The following is a 20,114-nucleotide window of genomic DNA, read 5'->3' on the forward strand; positions in this document are numbered from 1 at the left end:
AGCATTAGTAATGAATCGATACACCTCACGGGAAAATTCATACTAAACTTCTAGCAATGATTGGCACAACACAAAGCGGGAAAGGGGCCGAGGCTAATCATTGGTCAGGCTAGCGGGCTGTCGTGCTTTGAACTGATTGGACGGAGCCCCTATGGTGATTCTAGGAGGATGGTTTTATCTCCATGGTAACGGGCTTGCGATTGCCCTAGTTTGCCCTAGTCCGACCTTGTAGGTTCCAGATGGCCCTTGAAGCCCCAGGCCTAGGTGGAGGGTCTGGAATGTGTTTACTCCCTGCCAGAGGGTAACTCATGCTCCAGATCCAGGAGTGTCTAGGGCCCAAGGGCGAGTGGGTGATTGTAGATTAGTCATGAGAACTGCTGTTACCTTCCTCAAGGTTATAGCAAGCAGGTATACAGAAGCAGAAAAGCAAGTTAAAGAAAATACAAATTCAATACAAATTCAAAAATGCAAATGGTTCATCAAAATAGATATATTTTTCTTCGCTCTTCACTAGCAAATATAGGTCAGTGTAATGGTTGCTGTAAGAGGGCTGTGGGAGCTTGGGAGAGAGTGAAGCTACCTAAAGCAGTCTAGGCTGGTTTCCTAGAAGAAGAGACATGTAGACCCAAATGGGAAGCTGGTGGGAAAGAGGAAGAGTATGTTGAAGGAAAAGGCCTGGTGCTTGAGTATTTTCCTTCAGGCAAGTAGAGCTAGGCCCCCCCCCTCCCTCCTTACTCCCACAGACTCCTGATCTGAGAGGCACCTGGCTGATTGAACACCTGCTTGGACAGCAGACTTGGCATAGGGAACTGACCCAAGTTGACCATGTCTGAATGTAGACTAACAGGAATCAGTAGACAAGAGAAAAGACAGATCTGTGAGTGCCAGGTGGCTTTATTGGAAATACCACAATCTGGATATGGAGCGGCTGAGTGTTTGCCATATTTAGCCTCTCACTCAGGTTGACACTCCAGGTCTACCCCAACTGGGTCAGGTCAGGTATAAAGCAATGGGAGACTTGATCCTCTCTCTTCTGGTCTTAGTTTCCCAGGCCAGGACAATTGATTGACATCCTTCCAATGAGACACAGGGCATGCTCTAGAGCTATCTGGAACTAACTGTTGTGGCGCATGTTCTGAGGAGGCAAGGAGAGGCAGGTCAGAAGCCGGTAGTTTGACAGGAGCTTGGAGGGAGGAAGCAGATCTGGGGAGAGCCTTGACTTGCCTTGGCAGAGTACCTCTTCAGTCTCCGGATGATGCGTTGCACCCAGGGCTGGTCTGGGGGTGCACAGAGCTGGTGACCCCTCAGTGTGGTGAACCTGGAGTCAGAGGTCAGAGAGAATTCAGCCTCAGAACTCGGCTTCTTGACAGGCTCTAACATGAGGGACCTGTTTCAGGAACTTCTTTATACCTTGGACTTGGGCAGGAAAAGGGGGATACTGTGGTAGGGGCTTCTGGAGGGGCAGATAGGGGGTGGGGGGCTGGGGCTAGATACTCTATCACTTACACAACAGCAGGCACCCTGCAGCCGTCTTTGATGAGAAGGTAGCGAAAGGCTCTCACGATGTTTCCAGGGATGGGGCGCTGGGTCACAGACAGGCAGCAGTCTTCAGCATCGTTAGCACCACCCAGAACTGGGGCTGAGATACGGGAAAGGGAGAACATAGGGCCATGAGAAAGGGAGGCCGCAGCTCTAAGCAGGGTTGAGGACACCCATGTGTGTGCACACTGGACTGATGCTCACTGTGCACTGATGCATCAATTTTGCTCTGTTGGTTGGTTAATGCGTTGTAACACTTCAAACTGCTAAGGAATCACACTGCTCTAGGTCCAACATATGCCTTTCTGCTGTCCTGATCCAATCAACCTCACTCCCAGACTCAACTTCCCCCAAGTTACAACAATCAAGGAGTTAGTGCTGAGGCAGGAAGGCTGGTGATAAGGATCTTATGAATTACTACAGAGCCAGGCTGGTGACTGCTGTAGACCAAGCTACTTGGGGGAAGCTGAGATAGAATCATCAAGAGCTCAAGGCCATTGGCACAGATGGCTCATGCCTGTAATCCTAGCTACTCAGGAAGCTGAGATCGGAGGATCTCCGCTCAAAGCCATCCCAGGCACGGAAATTCCCAGAGCCAGAGACTCTTTTCTCCAATTAACCACCAGAAAACCGGAAGTGGCACTGTGGCTCAAATGGAGCATCATAGCCTTGAATGGAAGAGCTCAGGGGCAGTGTCCAGGCCCAGAGTTCAAGCTCCACAACTGACCAAAAAAAAAAAAAATAGTTCAAGGCCAGCTTGGACCACATGGACTCTATCTCAAATAACAACCAAAACGAAAGGAAGAAAGGAATTACTATTTGATTGGTGAATCGTCTCCTTTCTTAAAACAAATATATCTTGTTCCCTCTTTCCACTCAGGAAACTAAGGTAGCAGGACGTACAGCCTACAGAGACAGGGGCAGCCATAGAGGCCTGGTTATGCCATGTTGGAATTCAGGGGGACAGGTATCCCCATACAGATAGATACACAGAGCACAAGGAGCCCTGGTCCATTGAACATACTAGGAATGTCATTCACGACCAGTGTCAGGCAGTCTGAGAAATAGACATCCCCACTCACTGCCACCCCACTCTAGCCCTTTCCTCAGTCTTACCTGGGGAGGTCCAAAGAATCAGCAGGCTGAGGACCAGTAGCGGAACTGCAGCAGGCGCCATGGAGGGTGACCTGAGGCAGGCTGACAGTGAGTGTGAGAGTGAGTGAGTCTCTGAGTGTGTGTGCAGGGGTTGATGGAGAGGTATGGTGGGATGGAAAGCACACAGTATCCTAGTGGAGTGTGAGGGGATCTAAGAGAGTGAGAATGAGACTGGGTGAGGCTGTGGTCTGCTTCCTATTTATGGTCTAAAGCTTTTACTATTCAAAAATTCCCCTCTGTTTCCCATTCTGGGGCTTCCCCTTGACCCCCCACTTTCTGGCAGAACTCAACCCTGCCCTCCCTCTCCCTCCCTCCAGCTGCCCCTTGGTGGCTTCGCCCTCTTTGCTTTCCTTGGCTTCAGCTCTGAGAACTTAAGCCGTCTGCATTCTGGCCAGGAGAATGGTGCTATGGGCTGTCAGCTTGCATTACGAGCCCTGGGGCTGGGGTTCAGAAGTAAGAATAGTGGGATAAGGAGTTGAATCTGCTTTATTAGGTTCATCCTGCATCTTCCCTGGTTGCCTCTGTCCTTTCTGGTGAGGCTGTTGGTGAAAAGGGTTCATGTTGCCCTCATACAACCTAGAGAGCCTAGATGTGTCATGTCATCATCTTGGGATTGTCCATCTTTTGAGTCAGGACAGCTGAAAGGGAAGCTTCCTTAGGAGAAGGCCCAGGTCCCCATCTCAGGCCTCGGTATGCAGCCTCCTACTCTTACAGGCATTGCTTCTTCCTCCAGTCATCACTTTCCCAAATCCATTGCCTAGGTCAGAGGAACAGCTGGAGACAGCTTGGCCTGGAATAGCTCCCTTCCATCGTTGCTTTCTCTCAATCCTGGGAACTAAAAGGGGATTTCTAAAGGAGATGAATGGCCAGCTCATGTTCATACAAATCCCTATATTTCAAGGAATTGACAGATGGAGGAGGGAATAAGTGATTCCCATCCTTATGAGATAGACCAGGAGAGATGACCTCAAAGGAGGAATTAAAGCTGGGCACAATGGCTCACATAGTAGCCCTGAACTGAAGAGCTCAGGGATGGCGCCAGGCCACCTGACCCACAAAAAAATAAAAGAAAAATAAATAGTATTTCTGATTGTCTTCTATGTGCTAGTAATTCACACACACAGAATTTTACACAGTGGTTTACACCTGTAATCTCAGCTACCCAGGAAGAAGAGATTGTGAGGATTGAAGTTTGAGGCCAAACCAAAAAAATTTAGTAAAACTCCATTTCAATCCATAAGCAGGGTATGGTAGAGTGTCTGAAATCCCAGCTATGGAGAGACGTAGGTAAGGTCGGGGGGAGCCATGGTCAGAGGCTGGCCCTGGGCAAAAATTTGAGACCCTATTGGGAAAAATAAGAAATGTCCCAAATTGGGAGGCATAACTCAAGTGGTAGACTCTTTTTCTATCATATCAAATCTCAGGTCTATTAAAAAGATTTTAATAAACGGGAACTTTAAGCCCATCACCAGGGTCTCATGCTTATAATCTTAACTATTCAGGAGGCTGAGAGCTAAAGGATGATCGACTAAAGCCAGTCAGGCTAGAAAATTTGCAAGATTTCATTTCCAAAATAGCAATCGAGAAGCAGGACTGGAAGGAAACATGGTTGCAGTGGTAGCATGGCAGTAGAAAGAGAGACATTGACTTTAAACCCAGTACTGCCAGATAGATAAGATGTGAGGCTAGAATTAATCAACATGAACAAACATGAAAGGACACTGGGTCTAGCAATGGTAGAGCCAAAAGGAGGGAGCGGTGTTTCAAGAGTTTTATTAGAGAAAGAGACCTATGAAGCTAGAGAGCCCAAAGGGCTCAGTCATGCTAAATTAGCAACTAAGGCAATGTGCCGATGAGGTTCTGGTCACAGATGAATGCAAGCTTTCAGTAACCAGCGCAACAAAATATTAACACCATCCCTTGTTGATCAAGCTAAATAATACTACCAAAATCCTGGATGCATGTATCATCTCTAATTTATCTGTGGGGATAGTGTTGTGAAATTACAGATGTCTGGGGTGAAGCCCACAATTCTGAATGAGATACAGAGCAAAGAAGGACCTTCAGGCCTAGGCTCCAGTGGAAGTTTTCCTGCTCTTTGGGCCTAATGATGCACAGATTCAACAAACTTCAGGTTGTCTGCGTCTGTGGCAGATAAGGCTAATGTAGGGAACTCTAGTAGAATTAGGGCAAAGACTTTTAGAGTACTGGAGCAAAGCCATGCTTCTCTGTATGATGATGATAGTGGTGGTGGTGATGGTGGTGGTAGTGATTTTTTGTTGATTGTAAGGTTTGAACTCAGTGCCTGGTGCTGTCCCTAAGCTTTTATTTTTTTATTTTATTTTATTTATTTTTGTGGGTCATGGGACTTGAACTCAGCCTGGGTACTATCCCTCAGCTCTTTGGTTCAAAGCTACGACCCTACCCTTGAGCCAAGCCCTTCTAGAGATTAATTGGAGATAAGAGTCTCAGGTCCTTTTGTGCCCAGGCTGGCTTTGAACCTTGATCCTCAGATCTCAGCCTCCTGAGTAGCTAGGATTACAGTCATGAGTCACTGTGCCCAGCTTCCCTGAGCATTTATGCTCAAGGCTAACACTACCATTTTGAGCCGCATGCCATTCCAGTTTCCTGGCTGTTAACTGGAGATGAGTCCATGAACAGGAAACTGTTTGAGCTGGCTTTGAATCTCATTCCTGAGATCTCAGTCTCTTGAGTAGCTAGAATTATAGGAGTAAGCCCCCATTGCCCAGTTCAAATGATTATTTTTTTTTCTATTTAAAAAGTAATTTTTGATTTGCCCCTGGGCCTTGGTCTAAAACTTAGACTCTGGTTTCCCCAATGACTATGAAGCATAAGGGCATCATCTCTAGTGCATCTTGCAGCTGGGTGTGCACAGACTCATTATTTAGTGGGCATTGTATAAGAGACTAGGTCTTAGAAATTATGAGTAAAAATATGGGAATATAGCTTAGACTCCTTCTTGTGTTATTTTTTCCTTCTTTTTTCATTTTATGGCTGCATGCATGGAAGTTTTCCATGCATTGACGGAGAAAAACACATGATTTTTATTTTTTAAGGACAGGGCATACACAAGAGAGAACACAGTACATTTTATTTTCTTTTACTTAATTAGCTTTTTATTTTATTTATTATTATTCTCTTTAAGTAACTGTACAAGTGAGTAGCCATTTAACAATGCAGTGTATGAATACAATATATTTTAATCAGTGTCACTCCTTTAAACATTTTCACCCATCCCTTTCTTACCCACCCTTTCCCTTACTCATCTTAATTTTGAAGGCTGTACATTGAATTCCTAACTGCATTCCCCCCCTCTTCTCCTCTTCATTTGTCTACTCCTCTCCTCTTGGCCCCACTCCATCCTCTTTAAGTACTCACCTCTTGTTGTTTAATTTGATGGTCTTGGTTTTAAAATGAATCTTTTTTTTTTTTGTGGGTCATGGGGCTTGAACTTGGCCTGGGCGCTGTTCCTGAGCTCTTCAGCTCAAGGCCACAGCCCTACCCCTGGGCCTGGGCATTGTCCCTGAGCTCTTCAGCTCAAGGCTACCACCCTACCCTTGAGCCAAGCCCCACTTCCCATTTTCTACAGGTTAATTGGAGATAAGAGTATCAGGTCCTTTCTATCTAGTGAATATAATGTAACCCTCCTATTAATTACAATAAAAATATATGGGAAAAATGTAATAGAAGCAGGATTTTCATACACATTAAAAAAAAAGTATCAGGTCCTTTTGTGCCCAGGCTGGCTTTGAACCTTGATCCTCAGATCTCAGCCTCCTGAGTAGCTAGGATTACAGGCATGAGCCATCACTCCGGCTTTAAAAAGAATCTTTAAGGTAACCTGAAGTCAGTAAGAAGAAGCTGCTTGTAGCCCCATCCAAGCATGGCCTGGAAAGATGGTGGTGAAGGAAAATCCTCAGGATTTCAGGCAGTGCATTTAGCGGCCTGAGGTTTAGAACTATGTTCATTTATGGCTGTCTATAGCAGTGCTACCACCCTCTTGGTAAGTGGTCCCTTTACTAAATTATTTTCCATTAAGCCTTTTTGAATATGCATTTGTTTCCTGCCAAGATCCTAAGTAGCACAATAGTGCAGTGCAAGATTGGCACCGAGCTCTCAATTCCATTTCAATACCATCTGCCTGAAGTGCCTGCTGGGAAAGATCCTGAGAGTCATCAGGAAAAAGCAGGATAATGAAGCCGTAATACACAGGCATTTGTACGCATTCATTCCATACATATGTTACCAAGGGCCTCCTCTGTGCAGGCACTGATCTTGGCACTAGAAAACAACAGTAAATAAAGTAGATACATGTTTCTGCTAGTGTAGAATTTGTATTGAAACCAAGAAGACAGTCACTAAGTAAACAAAAAACTACACAGTATGTCAGATGGCAATATGTGCTATGAAGAAAAATGAGGTAAGGGGTAGTGAGTGCAGGAGTGGATGTTACTTTAAATAAGGCATCAGAGAAGCCTTTCTTGATTTTGTGTGAGCACAAAGCTGATCTGGAGGTTGGGAAGAGAGCCATCCAGAGATGGGGGGAGATGTACTAAGTAGAGAAAACAGCAGGCGAAAAGCTCTTGATGCAGAAGTATATTTGAGAGATAACCAGGAAGCCAAACAGGAGAGTGGTAGGAGTTAGTCAGATGATGACAGAAGTGTATCATGATCTGTATTTAAATGGTTCCCTGTAGCTGTTGAATGTAGACTACATCAAAGTGGGACCAAAAAGAAATGGAGGTTGTCAGCTGTCACAATGCCAGGGGCAGATGATTATACTCAGAGTTAGAAAGAAGTGATCACCCCTGAAAACAGGGTAGAGCTTTGTTCAAGGGTTCAGCATAGGATGGAAGAGAAATAAGCCAGGTGCTGGTGGCTCACACCTGTAAGCCTAGCTAGTCAGGAGGCTGGCTGCTGAGGCAGGAAAGTCTGTAAGACTCTTATCGCCAGTAAACTACTCAGAAAAAGCTGGAAATGGTGCTGTGGCCCAAGTGGTTAGTGCTAGCCTTGAGCACAGAGTGGCTCAGGGACAGCACCAAGGCCCTGAGTTCAGGTTCTAGGACAGACAAAACTTAAAAAAAAAGGGGGAGGGTGTGCAAATGTACTGAAAGGTTTTTGGCTTGAACAATGATGTTTGGAGTTATATTTATCAATATGTGGCTGATGGATTGCAGAGGAGTGGGTTTGTGGGGAGAGTGTTAGCTTAATTTTGACTGAAGTTGAAGCTGCATGTTGGAAATATAAACGGCAATGTGAAGTAGAGAGTTGGCATGAGCTGGAGTCAGGGGGAAGATTCTAGCTGAAGATAAAATTTGGAAGCATATGGGTGGTATTTAAAGCCCCAGGACAATGAGATCACAGAAGAGTGAATGTGAATAGAAGAGGTTTGAGTTCCAAGTTCTGAGGCTTGCCAGCATCTACAGATCAGGGAGGCGCAGAGGAAGCAGGAGGGGTGATAGATAAAAGGGCAAGAACACAGATGTAGAGTGGAATGGGAGCCCGGAGGTCACAGAGGTGAGTTTGAACTGGTTTCTGATGGCACTCACAGAGGCCTCCTCTAACTCACCCTCTGCACAGCCCAGTGGGGTTTCTGGACCCAACTGGGAATGCTCATCCCAGCTTAACTCAGCATAACCCCACGATCCTCCCAGGGGTACCCCAGTCTGAGCAAATCCCTGCTCCAGAGATTGGAGAACTTGGGAGAGAAGTCCCTTAGCCCACTTGGGCCAGGGAGGTGCTTTTAGGACCTGGGAAGGCAACCAAGTGAACGGAAGGGCTCAGGCGGGCATACACGACTGTAGGGAAAGGATGCAGACCGGGTGAATGTGGGCGGTGCAGTGTGGGTGGGGTGCCTGGGTGTCAAGAGGAGGGCGCCTGCGCTCCCAGGCAGGCAGGCAGGGGGCACGCGGGCCAGGGAAGGTTCCAGCGTCCACACTCCCCAAAACTTCGCCCTTGCAGTTTCCTATTGCGTTCAGTCCTGGGGCCCCCGGGGCCCTCCCTGTGCTCAGGTGTGCAGCCAGGAGACTCTGGGCAGGGTGGTGTCTGCACCTGGATGGGCCCTCCCCGGCCAGCGTGCGCCTCCGTTCGTGGGCAACCGCCAGTCAATCCGGCCTCGGACGCCTGCCCTCCCACCAGATCCCACTATTCCAGCCCAGGCATCCTGTGGGCCTTCAGCCCGACAGACAGAGGAGGCGAAGGCCCAGGTCCACCTGCGAACAGATGGTCCCCACCCGAGTACCCCGGGTCCACCCCAGGCTCCGGGAATGACTGACGGGAAGTAACAGCGGAAAAGGAATTGGTCCTCTTTATAAGTGGACACAAACGCTAGACCTCTGACCTAGCACGAGACAAAAATTAAAAAAAAAAATAAAAAAGGACCCAGAAAGATAAAGGAAATGAGAAAATCCAACCCGCAGAGGAGCTGTGTGCCGTCCGTGGACAGAGGGCCGGCATGCTACTGCTGACCCCTGGTGGCAGAACGGGGGAAAGAGCGTCACAGCCAGCCTGTGCCTCTGCAGGGGAGATGCAGAACAAGTGGCCTCAGGTTATTCTCTTGATATGGGGCTGAAATTTGTTACTAAGTGGTATTGAATTTTTTCCAAAGGGGAAAAAATCTAGGAAAAACCCATGTCAACAGAGTTGCTCTGGCGTATCTTAGTTTGCCACCTCTTTGAAACGAATATCTTGAAAAATCAAAATTTTCAGCCAACCGGGCTAGGCATCATTAGAACAAGTATAGGCATTAGGAAAAGAGGCTTGTCGATTCATAGAAATGATAACCAATGAGTTAAGACTTACAGTAAAGGATGGGAACTTCATTTTATCATAAAATAAGTAGAAATAACGGCTAGATGGGGTAAGAACTTTGCAAAAGAGGCCAGCTGACACTAGAGAGAACCCTGCACTAGTAAAGGTTTAAAGCTAGGAAACATATCTTTTTAAGTTTGCATAGATAACACAATGCAGACCCCATCCTTTTCAACTCCTTGCCATTCAGCAAGATGGAGTATGGTCTCGGGGCTTGCACTCTGCGCCTGGGTGTTATCCCTGAGCTCTTCAGCTCAAGGATACTGTCCTACCCTTTGAGCCATAGCGCCGCTTCTGGTTTTCTAGAGTCTCATGGTCTTTAGTGCCTGGGCTGGCTTTAAACCTAATTCCTCAGATTTCAGACTCCTGAGTAGCTAGGATTGCAAGCATGAATCACCATACCCAGCTTCCTTCTTTCCTTCATTCCTTCATTCGTTCCTTCCTTCCTCTCTCTCTTTCTCTTTCTTTCTTTCTTTCTTTCTTTCTTTCTTTCTTTCTTTCTTTCTTTCTCTTTTTCTTTTTCTTTCTTGGCCTGGGCACTGTCAAGGCTAGCGCTCTACCACTAGAGCCACACCACCACTTCTGGCCTTTTCTGTGTATGTGATACCAAGGAATCAAACCAAGGGCTTCATGTATGCTAGGCAAGCACTCTACGATTAGGCCACATTCCAGGCCCTAGATATTTTTGATATTAAAAAAAACACATGTCTATATTATCTGATTTATATATTTTATGAAAAGAAGAAACAAGGCAATACTAAAAGATAAAAACAGGAGAGTGGGCAGCTTCTGAGGAAATAAAATGTGCTGCATGCCTACTCAGAACAGGGCTTGAAGCAGATAGCAGGCATACAAGGGGGAGATTATTTAGTGAGCCATCAAGTTTTGTTGATTCTATGTTTTTCCTCTTACTTAGTGCAGGCAAGGGTTTTGGCTGGGTTTAGAGTAGAGTCATCCTGATGTCAAAGGATCTTCTGCCTTTGTAAAAGTCTAAAGTAAATCTGGGAAGAGGTTGTACCCTGGAGGTGCTGAACCTACATCAATCCCCATTGCCCTTCCAGATGGCAAAGGGGGCTAGTGTAGGTCCAGACAGCATGGGCAAGTGGCCCAATGGAACACATGACAGGGCTCTGTGTGGATGGCTTTGGTTGGAGACCAGGATGAGGGCGGAACAGAAGCTAACTCCAAGTTATCTGAACTCCCACATTTCAAATTTGGCACAGGCTTGAAGACACAGTACCTGCTAGGACAATAAGGGTCATAGTATCTATGGCTGGTGTCCAGTGTTGGGTTGGGGTTACAGGGAGTTTGTGGGGGGGGGGAGGGCGAGGTACAGGACAGATAGAAAGTCTATCCTGGGACTTGGCATTTTGGGGACCATTACCTAGCTTTTGGCAGAGTGCCTGATGCCTGTGTGTTTTTGCCAGCACTGCAGTGCAGGGGCTGAGTAAGAATGACATTCATTTAAAGGACATAAAAATGCAGTCTTTCTTGAACCTCATAGACTAAGATCACAACTGATGGCCAGCAGTGGGTAGAGATGGCCCAAGGGGAAGACACTGGAACAGTTTTCCAGTAAAGGCTAAATACTGCAGCATGCCCTGGCTCCATGAAAAGATAAGGAGGTGGGACAGCCATTCCTCAAGTCTTCTTGGGCCCTTCCTCCTTTGACTCCCCCCATGATCTCTTTTCCACATTGTCCCATCCCATCAATGGCCTCTCTCTCTGTCTGAGGTATAGGAAGGCTCCAAAGAAGAAGAGGTAGAAGAGGCCCGCTGTAGTCTTCTTGAGTCAAAGAACGAGTACCTTGGGCCCCTGCTAGTGAAAAAGAAGGAAAAAGTGAAAAAGGAAGAGGCTTTTCTAACTGGAAGGATATAGAGGGAATTGAGAACCCACACAAGAACAGAAGGAGATGGCAAAAGTCCCATTAGGAAGTCAGGCCAGCAGGTGGAACTTTTCACTGGACATCATCCATGAAGAGCTGAGAAGCTTCTGAGGCTGGAACTGTGCTGAGGGTAGATTTTATTAGAATTTGTGTTTGCCTATGTTACCAATTAGTACAGGCCACAACATGACTCTTGGGGAATCTTACTAGCAGTAGTTTGAGGTTTTCATCCAGTAGGTCTCAAGGAAAAAAGAGGCAAAGTCCCTGGAAGATCCAGGAAAAGATCTCAGATCATTCCTGTAGTAAGAACAGAATTAGGGGGCCGGGAGTTTGGCCTAGTGGTTAAAGTGCTTGCCTAGCATGCATGAAGACCCGGGTTCGATTCCTTGGTACCACATACATAGAAAAAAGCCGGAAGTGGTGCTGAGGCTCAAGTGGTAGAGCTCTAGCCTTGAGAAAGTCCAAGGACAGTGGCCAGGACTGGCAAAAAAAAAAAAAAAAAAAAAAAAAAAAAGAACAGAATTAGGGCCAGGCACTGGTGTCTCATACCTGTAATCCTAGCTACTCTGGAGGCTGAGATCTGAAGATCACAGTTCAAAGCTTGTCTGGGCAGGAAACTCTGGGAGATTCTTGTCTCCCAATATATCATAGAAAAAGCCAGAAGTAGCTCCAGTGGTAGAGTGCCAGCCTTGAGCAAAAACAAAAAATGTTGCATGGGGACAGTGCCCAGAACCAGAGTTTGAGCCTCAGGACTTGCCAAAAATAAAGAAAGAAAGAAAGAAAAAAAGAAAGAAAGAACAAAAGAAAGAAAGAAAGAATAAAAGAAAGAAAGAGAAAGAGGGAAAGAGAGAGAAAAAGGAAAAGAACCAAATTAGGGAGGGCTCATTGAAGAGCCAAGAGGCTGGCAGATCCATGCACTGGTGGGTGTGGCATGGGAGCTATGGGGCTGGCAGAACTTCCTCAGAGGTCAGGGCCCATCTTTGCCCATCAGCTGCCTTACTGCTACCCATGGATCTTGGGCAAGGAAATGACTGGGGCAGATAGTATCAGAGTTTGCCATGCTGAGCATTCTTAGGGGACCCCCCAGTGTACCATCTCTTCCTTTGGTGACCCCAGTTCCCTACAGACACCAACACACAAAGATTATTTTGGATAGAGGCTGGAACCAGTTTTTATTCAGCGAGGTATAAATGGACATTTTCAAGGGAAAGGTGGGGTGCGGTGGGGAATCTGTCTGGGTCCCGAGTGACTTCCAGAGGGGCCAGTCCTATTGTCTCCTCGCTTAGTCCCTGGACAACATCTCCTTCCTCTCTGGACCTGGCTGACGCCTGCAAGGCAGCCATGGAAAGGCATGTGGGCTGGTTCAAGCAGGAGAAAAGGGGTGTGTGTGATAAGACCAGTGAATGCAGTTGCTCTGGAGCACCTCAGTTCTTTTGAGCCCCCCTGTTGCCCACTCGGAGCTCCAAGGCCTGGTCAGGTTGGTGGGTGGGGGCCTTCTGGGCTCCAGGCTGGTCACTGGACAACGGTCCTTTGGGGTTTCTGTGTCTGTTCAGTCCTGGGAGGATAAGAGGTATGAGTGGGGGAGGAGGGACAGAGAAGTAAACTGAGACTCCCCTCGACTCCCTTCCCTCTCCAGCTCTCTTACCTCTTGCAACCTTTGGAATCTTTCCCTCTCTTTCCAGACTTAGAGTTTCTCCGGTTCTTACAACCCTGGCCTTGAGTCCTCCGGGCCAGTGGCTCAGCCAGGCGTTGCATCAGCTTTTGAACCCAGTCCTCCTTAGGGTCTGCACACAGCTCTGGCTGAGAGCGCTTTCGGGGTGCAAACCTGAGGGTTAGAGGTGGTCGGTAAGCCTTCTTGGTTTTTTTTTTAATATATTTTTTATTGTAATTAATAAAAGGGTTACATGATATTTGCCAGATAGAAGGTGCATTAATTCACTTACATTGATACCCTTTCACATGTCTTGGTACCCATTACCCTTCCCCCACCCCCCCAGGCCCCCCCAACCTTCTTGGTTTTGCCCACATAGCTTCCCTGCTCCGCCACCAGCATCCATCCACTCACAGGATTGCTGGGATGGGGCAGCCCAAGCTGGGTTCTTGCTTCCGGAAGCCACGGACAACACTGTAGGGAATCTTCCTCTGACTGTACTTAAGGCAGCAGTCCTGACCCCCTCCATCGCTGCCTGAAGAGTGGGGTTCACAGGGAGCCAGATGCGGCTTATAAGCTCTTACCCAGATCTCTCCAACCCCTTCCTTCTCCCCTACCCCCTACTCCCATCCCCAGTTAAACCTCCCTTTTTCTCTGGTACCTTGGGTGGAGGGAATGCAGAAAGTCAGGACCAGGATCAGGAGGTTCAGAGCCAGCATCGGAGCCATGGCCATGACTGAAGATGGTCCGAGGTCAGAGTGGTGACAAGATGGACAGCCACAAGTTGGGGATGAGTGAGAGCTGGGACTGGCCTGTGGCCTATTTATGTGGTTAGATACTTTCACTTCCACATCCCCACCCCCCTTTCCTTCCTGAGTGCTGGACCCTGGCCTGTGCCAGCCTCACTATACCCCATGGCTGCTAAGCTGTGAAAACAGTCCCTCAGCACCATAAATTATACAGGACTCTAGGCATCCATACACAGCGAGGCCCAAGGTCACACTGAGGAGAAGAACACGCAGGCGCAATGCCTGTGTACATCTGATCAGAGAAAATAATAGTGATCCCAGTGGCCCCCGGAAATGGAAAGGAGAGGTTTTGCCTTTGTTGTTGTTTTCGTTTTTTTCTTGTTGTCTTGTTTATTTGTTTATCTGTCTTCAGAGGGCAAGGGGGTAAGGACACAGAAATGGTGGGACAAAGGATGAACAAATGCAGCAGTGGTACTCACTAGATACCGTATTGAAAATGAACTATCCAGCTTGTCAGGGATGGGAGGGAAAAACTGCAAGACGTTGTGCAAAAAGAAATGTACTCTTTACCTGACTTCCGTAACTGTAACTCCTCTGTATATCACCTTTATAATAACAATAAAAAACAAACAAACAACAAAGAAAACCCCAGTCCGTCAGCTGCCTGTCTACCTGCTCAGTAGCAGTTGAATCCTGCTTCTACTCACTGCCTTGCTGCAAGCACAGACATTTCTCTCCTGAAACCCTGCACTTTCTTACCAGGCCCTCTCACCCTGGTCCTTCTTTCCCAGCAACCACCTATTGAGTTGTAAGAGTTCTGTAGATAGTCTTGATAATAGACCCTAATTGCATATTGGACACATGATTTCTAAATAGTTCCTTCTGTTAGGTGATGTGTGTGTGTGTGGGGGGGGGGGCTTGAACTCTGGGCCTGACCCTGTGCTTCACAGCTCAAGGCTAGTGCCCTACCACTTGAGTCACAGTGCCACTTCCAGTTTTCTGGTGGTTGATTGGAAATAAGAGTCTCATAGACTTTAGTGCCGGGACTGGCTTTGAACTGCTATCTTCAGATCTCAGCCTCCCGAGTAGCTAGGATTACATGAGCCACCATGTCCATTTCATCTAGATTATCCAATTTGTTAGGATATAGTTGTTCACAGAATTATATTATAATCCCTTTTATATCATTTTTATCAAATGGATATAAATCTCATTTACATTAAATCCATGCTATTGTTCCCACTTTCTTTTTTCTCTTTTCCTTTTCTAGTCCTGGGGCTTTAACTCAGGGCCTGGGCACTATCCCTGAGGTTTTGTTTTGCTCAAGGCTAGCATTCTATCAGTTGAGCCCCAACTCTCTACCCAGCTTTTCTGGTGTTTTTAACTGGAGGCAAGAGTCTCATGAACTTTCCTGCTTGGGCTGGCTTTGAGCTGCAATTCTCAGACCTCAGTCTCCTGAGTAGTTTAGGATTGTAACTGTGAGCCACCAGTGCCCAGCTTTTATTTTTTATTTTAATAATTTGAGGATTTTTTTTGCAATCTAACTAAAATTTTGAAAATTTTGTTGCATTTTTAAATAACAAACTTCTGACTTTGTTTTTTTCTATTGTTTTTCTGTTTTTTTAAAAAAATTTTATCTGTATTATTTCCTTCTATTTTCTTTAGATTTAATTTGCTCTCTTTCTGTTTTTTCCAAGTGTATAGTTATTAATTAGATTCTATTTTTTTTTGGGGGGGGACATGGGCCTTGAACTCTGGCCTAGGCACTATCCATGAGCTTTTCAGCTCAAGGCTACTGCCCTACCCCTGAGCCTGGGTGCTGTCCCTGAACTCTTCAGCTCCAGGCTACTGCCCTAGCCTTGAGTCTCAGCCCCACTTCCTGTTTTCTAGTGATTAATTGGAGATAAGAATCTCAGGCGTTGTATTGCCTGGACTGGCTTTGAACCATGAGCCTCAGGTCTCAGCCTCCTGAGTAGCTAGGATTATAGGCTTGAGCCACTGCGTCCTGCTTAGATTCTATTTTTTTCATACAGGCATTTATAACCATAAATTCCCTGTTAAAACTGCTTTCACTATGTCAGAAAAGTTTTAGTATATTGTGTTTTTTTTTCCATTTGTATCAACTTATTTTCTTTTTCTTTTCCTTTTTTTTTTTTTTTTTTTGCCAGACCTGGGCTTGAGCTCAGGGCTTGAGCACCGTCCTTGGACTTTCTCAAGGCTAGAGCTCTACCACTTGAGCCATAGCACCACGTCCGGCTTTTTTCTATGTATGTGGTACCGAGGAATAGAACCCGGGTCTTTGTGCATGGTAGGCAAGCACTCTACCACTAGACCAAACTCCCGGCCCCTCAACTTATTTTCTAATTTCTCTTGTGGCTTCTTCTTTGATTCTTTGGTTTCCACATATTATACCTTTTTAATGTACCAAGTATTGTAATATATAATATCCCTTGGATGTTGTGGCCTATAATCCTAGCTCCTCAAGAAGCTGGGATTTGAAGGACTAATATTCAAAGCAAGTCTGAGCAGAAAAGTCTGAAACTCCAAAATAATTAGCAAAAAGCATAGCTGGAGCTATGACTTTAGTAGTAGGGTGCTAGGCAATGAAATACAAGGACCTAAGTTTCAAATTCTAGTTCTGCCAAAATAATCTGTCCTCTTTTTTTCTCTCTTTCGTCCTTCTTTGTTCTCTCCCTTCCTATCCTTATTTGTTCCTGGTAACTGTTTTTGGACTGAAAGTCTGTTTTATTTTTAAATACAATCTAACCACTTCAGATATCTTTTGGAATATGTTTTCCCATTCTTTTTTTTTCTTTTTTCTTTGTCAGTTGAGGGGCTTTAACTCTGGGCCTGGGTGCTGTCCCTGAGCTCTTTAGTTCAAGTCTACTGTTCTATCCCTGGAGCCACATTGCCATTTCCGCCATTTCCAGTTTTCTAGTGGCTAACTGGAGATAAGAGTCTCAAGGACTATAGTGCCAAGGCTGGCTTTGAACCTCAATCTCAGATCTTGGCCTCCTGAGTAGCTAGGATTACAGGCAAGAGTCACCACGCCTGTTTTTCCATTCTTTTACTTCCAAATTATCTAAATTGAACTTCTCTCCTTCCCTCCCTCCTTCCCTCCCTCCCCCCTTTCTACCTCTTCCTTCCCTCCTCCTTCTCTCCTGCCTTCTTTCTCTTTCTTTCATGGTGCTGGGAAAAGCCTTGTACTCTGTCCTATAAATGAACTATATCTTCAGCCTTCTGTTTAGCATTTCTCTTTTCTCTTTTCTTTTTTTCTTTCTTTTTTGCTAGTCCTGGGGCTTGAACTCAGGGCCTGGTCACTATCTTTGGATACTTTTTGCTCAAGGCTAGTGCTCTGCCATTTGAGCCACAGTGCTACTTCTGGCTTTTTCTGTGTATATGGTACTAAAGAATTGAACCCAGGGCTTCTTGCATGGTAGGCAAGGACTCTACCACTAGGCCAAACTCCCAGCCCCTAGCATTTCTTTTAGCAAGTCTACTGGTAGTGAACTCTCTAGTTTTGTTTATCTGCAAATATCTTATTCCCCCTTGTTCTCCTCCCCCTTTTCCCCTCTCCTCTTTCTCCAATCTTCCTTTCAGATAGGGTCTCACTGTGTGGCCCAGACTGGCCTCAAATTCAAATCCTCCTCTCTTAGTCTCCTGTATACTGTAATTACAGGTGTGTTACTACTGTCTACCTGGCTCATGAAGACTGGGACAGATGCAGTCAGAATGCAGTGATAACAGAAATATTGGGCCCATGATGGGGGTATTGCTTCAGAGGGAAGATGGAGATGGAATGGATGGAATGGTGGTTCATAGAGGAGAGGGGCTTGGAATGGAGAAAACTGAGTCCTTGAGTATAAGAGTTTTCTAATAGAAAGGCATGGTACTTCTGCTGGCAGGATGCTGGCATTCCTGGAACTTGATGGCAAAAACAAGAAGATAAGATTACTTGGCTCTTAAACCTGGTCTGAAGGTAAATCCTGGCACCAGAAATTTAAAGAGTTTCTGTTTCTCTTATCTCCCCACCTGCACCTGTGAAAGTGACTAGAACTGTAGTAAGTAGTCCAATATCTTAAATGTTCTAAAAGGATAGCATAGGCTTGGTGTATGCACATAGATAATAATACAGTCACATTCTTCTAGGTTGTTTCCAAACTTGGCTGTACTTCAGAATCATCTGAAGCACTTGTTACAAATACAAAATTAGGGTACTATGGTAAAGCAAGGTATTCCCAACAGTGTGGGAGGAATTGGTTGAGAGGGTTGTGATCTGAAACTGGACCCAGGCAAAAGTGTGAGACACTATCTGAAAAATAGAGGAAAATGAGGTGGGGGTGTGATTTAAGTTGTAGAGCAAGTATAAGGCCTTGAGTTCAAATTTCAGTACCACCAACAACAAAAAGAACAAAATGTAGAAGTATTCATTACCCTATAACATTTTAGGTAGAATCTCATTCTAGAGAAAGGATCTGTACTTTTACCAATTTGTCCAGGTGGTTCTAAATATTTATGGGTGGGGCTGAGAGAGCCTCCTGGGCCAATTCTGTTTCTTATCCCACATTCCAGATGGGCACAGAGTTGGTGGGAGGGAATAAAAACAATTTGGAAAGAAGTAAACAGGGGTGATATTCTCCCTCCTCTCTTGAGAAAAGACACTTTCTGGCCTGGCACAGTGTGCAGAGAATGGAGGATGGAAGTAAGTAGGGGATTTTGGCTGGGCTCTGTTGGCTCCCACCCGTAATCCTAGCTACTCAGGAGGCCCAGATCTAAGAATCACAGTTCAAAGGCAGCCGGGACAGGAAAGTCCATGAGACTCTTATCTCCAGTTAACCACCAGAAAACTCAAAGTGGCTCAGAATGGTAGAGGGATAGCCTTGAGTGGAAAAAGCTCAAGGATAGTGCTCAGGCCCTGAGTTCAAGTCCCATGACCAACAAAATAAAGAAATAAAGACAAGGCAGGCAAGCAGGAAGGCAGCAGGCAGGCAGGAAGGAAGGGATCCTACTGTTTCCTTTTCTAAGAATCTCAGTATCCACCAAATCTTGTTCCCTTGCTCTTACTTATGACACAGGAAGTAGTGGGGCTCATGTTTGTGTCAGGTGATGTACAAGGCCCTCTCAGGTCTCACTGTTGCCTACCTTTCCTACATTCATGAAGCTCTCCTGACATCGAACGAGTTTCCATACCCTACCTTGAAACTCGAGTCTGTAGATATAAAACAGCTACAGATAGATGTTCAACCCTGGGGAAATCGAAACTTCCTGCATGCTTCTGGGACTGAAAAGCTAAGTGACGAGCCTTGGGGAAAGCCACAGGGTGTTATCTGGAGGTAGAAGTCTGGCTGGTCATCAACATAGCCAACCTGTCTGGAGCTTGAACCCTAGACACAAATCCTACTTCAAAGTTTTGGATCCTAAGAAAACATAGGCTCTGCTGGATAACCTCTGGGGGGCCAAGGGGCAGAGGCCTGCCGCACTGATCCCCAGGGGTGAAGGAGGCCAAGGGTGGCTATGTTGATGATAAGTACACAACTAACATGCCCAAGCTGAGCCCCTGGAAAGGGAACTGTGCTTGCTGTTGCCTCCCTCTGCCTTGGTATCAGCAAGCCCACCTGCTCGGGTCAGGCACATGGGCCAGTGCTGGGGAGACAGTCTAGGTGTGTGTGGGGTGGGGGGAGAAAGGGGATGTAGAAGAATCTGGAAATCCCCACATCCCTTCAGCCCCAGGCTTGCCCGCTCCTGCCAGCAAGGGTTCCAGGGCAGCAGATGCGGCCCGCTTGACAGACAAGAACCAGGAGGGGTATGGCGGGAAATTGAGCTCAGGGGCTGGCCTAGTCCTGGAACAGGATTTGGGGTGGCCCAGGCCGCATGGGCCTGTATATCCAACAAGGGTCAAAGGGCCTGGGCGCTTTGGGGCTCCTGGGTTCCCAGCAGAGCACTGAGCCTTCCAGGAAGATTTCCTATGGACAGTGCAGCTGTTCCTCAAGGAGTTATGAAGGATGCAAAGGATCCAGCCCTCATGCATGGGTGAAGTTCATGTGCCAATGTGTAGCCTGTAGCCCAGGGTTAGGTTTAGAGTTAGACATATGCTTACAGCAGGGTTGATGTCGATACAGACTGAACTTGAGCAGTGGTACGCACAGAGCTGGAACCCCAGGGCATTTGAGGGGCTAGAGAGAGGGATTGTGGGGCTCCTGTGGATGAGAGCTGCCATAACCCAGGTTCAGATTTTGTTAGGGATGGAGTAGGGCACTGATTGAACATAGGGTTGTGACTAAGATAGGCCAATAAATTGTGTTTG

At 46.4% G+C, this 20,114-nt stretch overlaps 3 protein-coding genes across 6 annotated transcripts in view; 1 reads left to right on the forward strand and 2 right to left on the reverse strand.

Annotated features, from left to right (window-relative positions):
* Phf24 (PHD finger protein 24) overlaps positions 1-20,114 on the forward strand; it is a 169,286-nt gene that overhangs the window by 16,194 nt on the left and 132,978 nt on the right. The window lies entirely within an intron of this gene.
* On the reverse strand, positions 873-2,873 carry Ccl19 (C-C motif chemokine ligand 19). The gene is made up of 4 exons (XM_090329132.1): positions 2,656-2,873; positions 1,507-1,639; positions 1,225-1,318; positions 873-1,135 (listed from the first exon to the last, which is right to left on the reverse strand). The coding sequence occupies exons 1-4, from the start codon at positions 2,714-2,716 to the stop codon at positions 1,115-1,117; spliced, it is 309 nt and encodes a 102-aa protein (XP_090185258.1). The 5' UTR covers positions 2,717-2,873; the 3' UTR covers positions 873-1,114.
* Positions 12,554-13,870, reverse strand: Ccl21 (C-C motif chemokine ligand 21). Its single transcript, XM_090329133.1, has 4 exons — positions 13,723-13,870; positions 13,476-13,596; positions 13,056-13,235; positions 12,554-12,965 (listed from the first exon to the last, which is right to left on the reverse strand). The coding sequence occupies exons 1-4, from the start codon at positions 13,793-13,795 to the stop codon at positions 12,923-12,925; spliced, it is 417 nt and encodes a 138-aa protein (XP_090185259.1). The 5' UTR covers positions 13,796-13,870; the 3' UTR covers positions 12,554-12,922.

This window comes from Megascapheus bottae, chromosome 3 (assembly GCF_031878675.1).
Source record: "Megascapheus bottae isolate mThoBot1 chromosome 3, mThoBot2.hap1, whole genome shotgun sequence".
Lineage (NCBI taxonomy): Eukaryota > Metazoa > Chordata > Mammalia > Rodentia > Geomyidae > Megascapheus > Megascapheus bottae.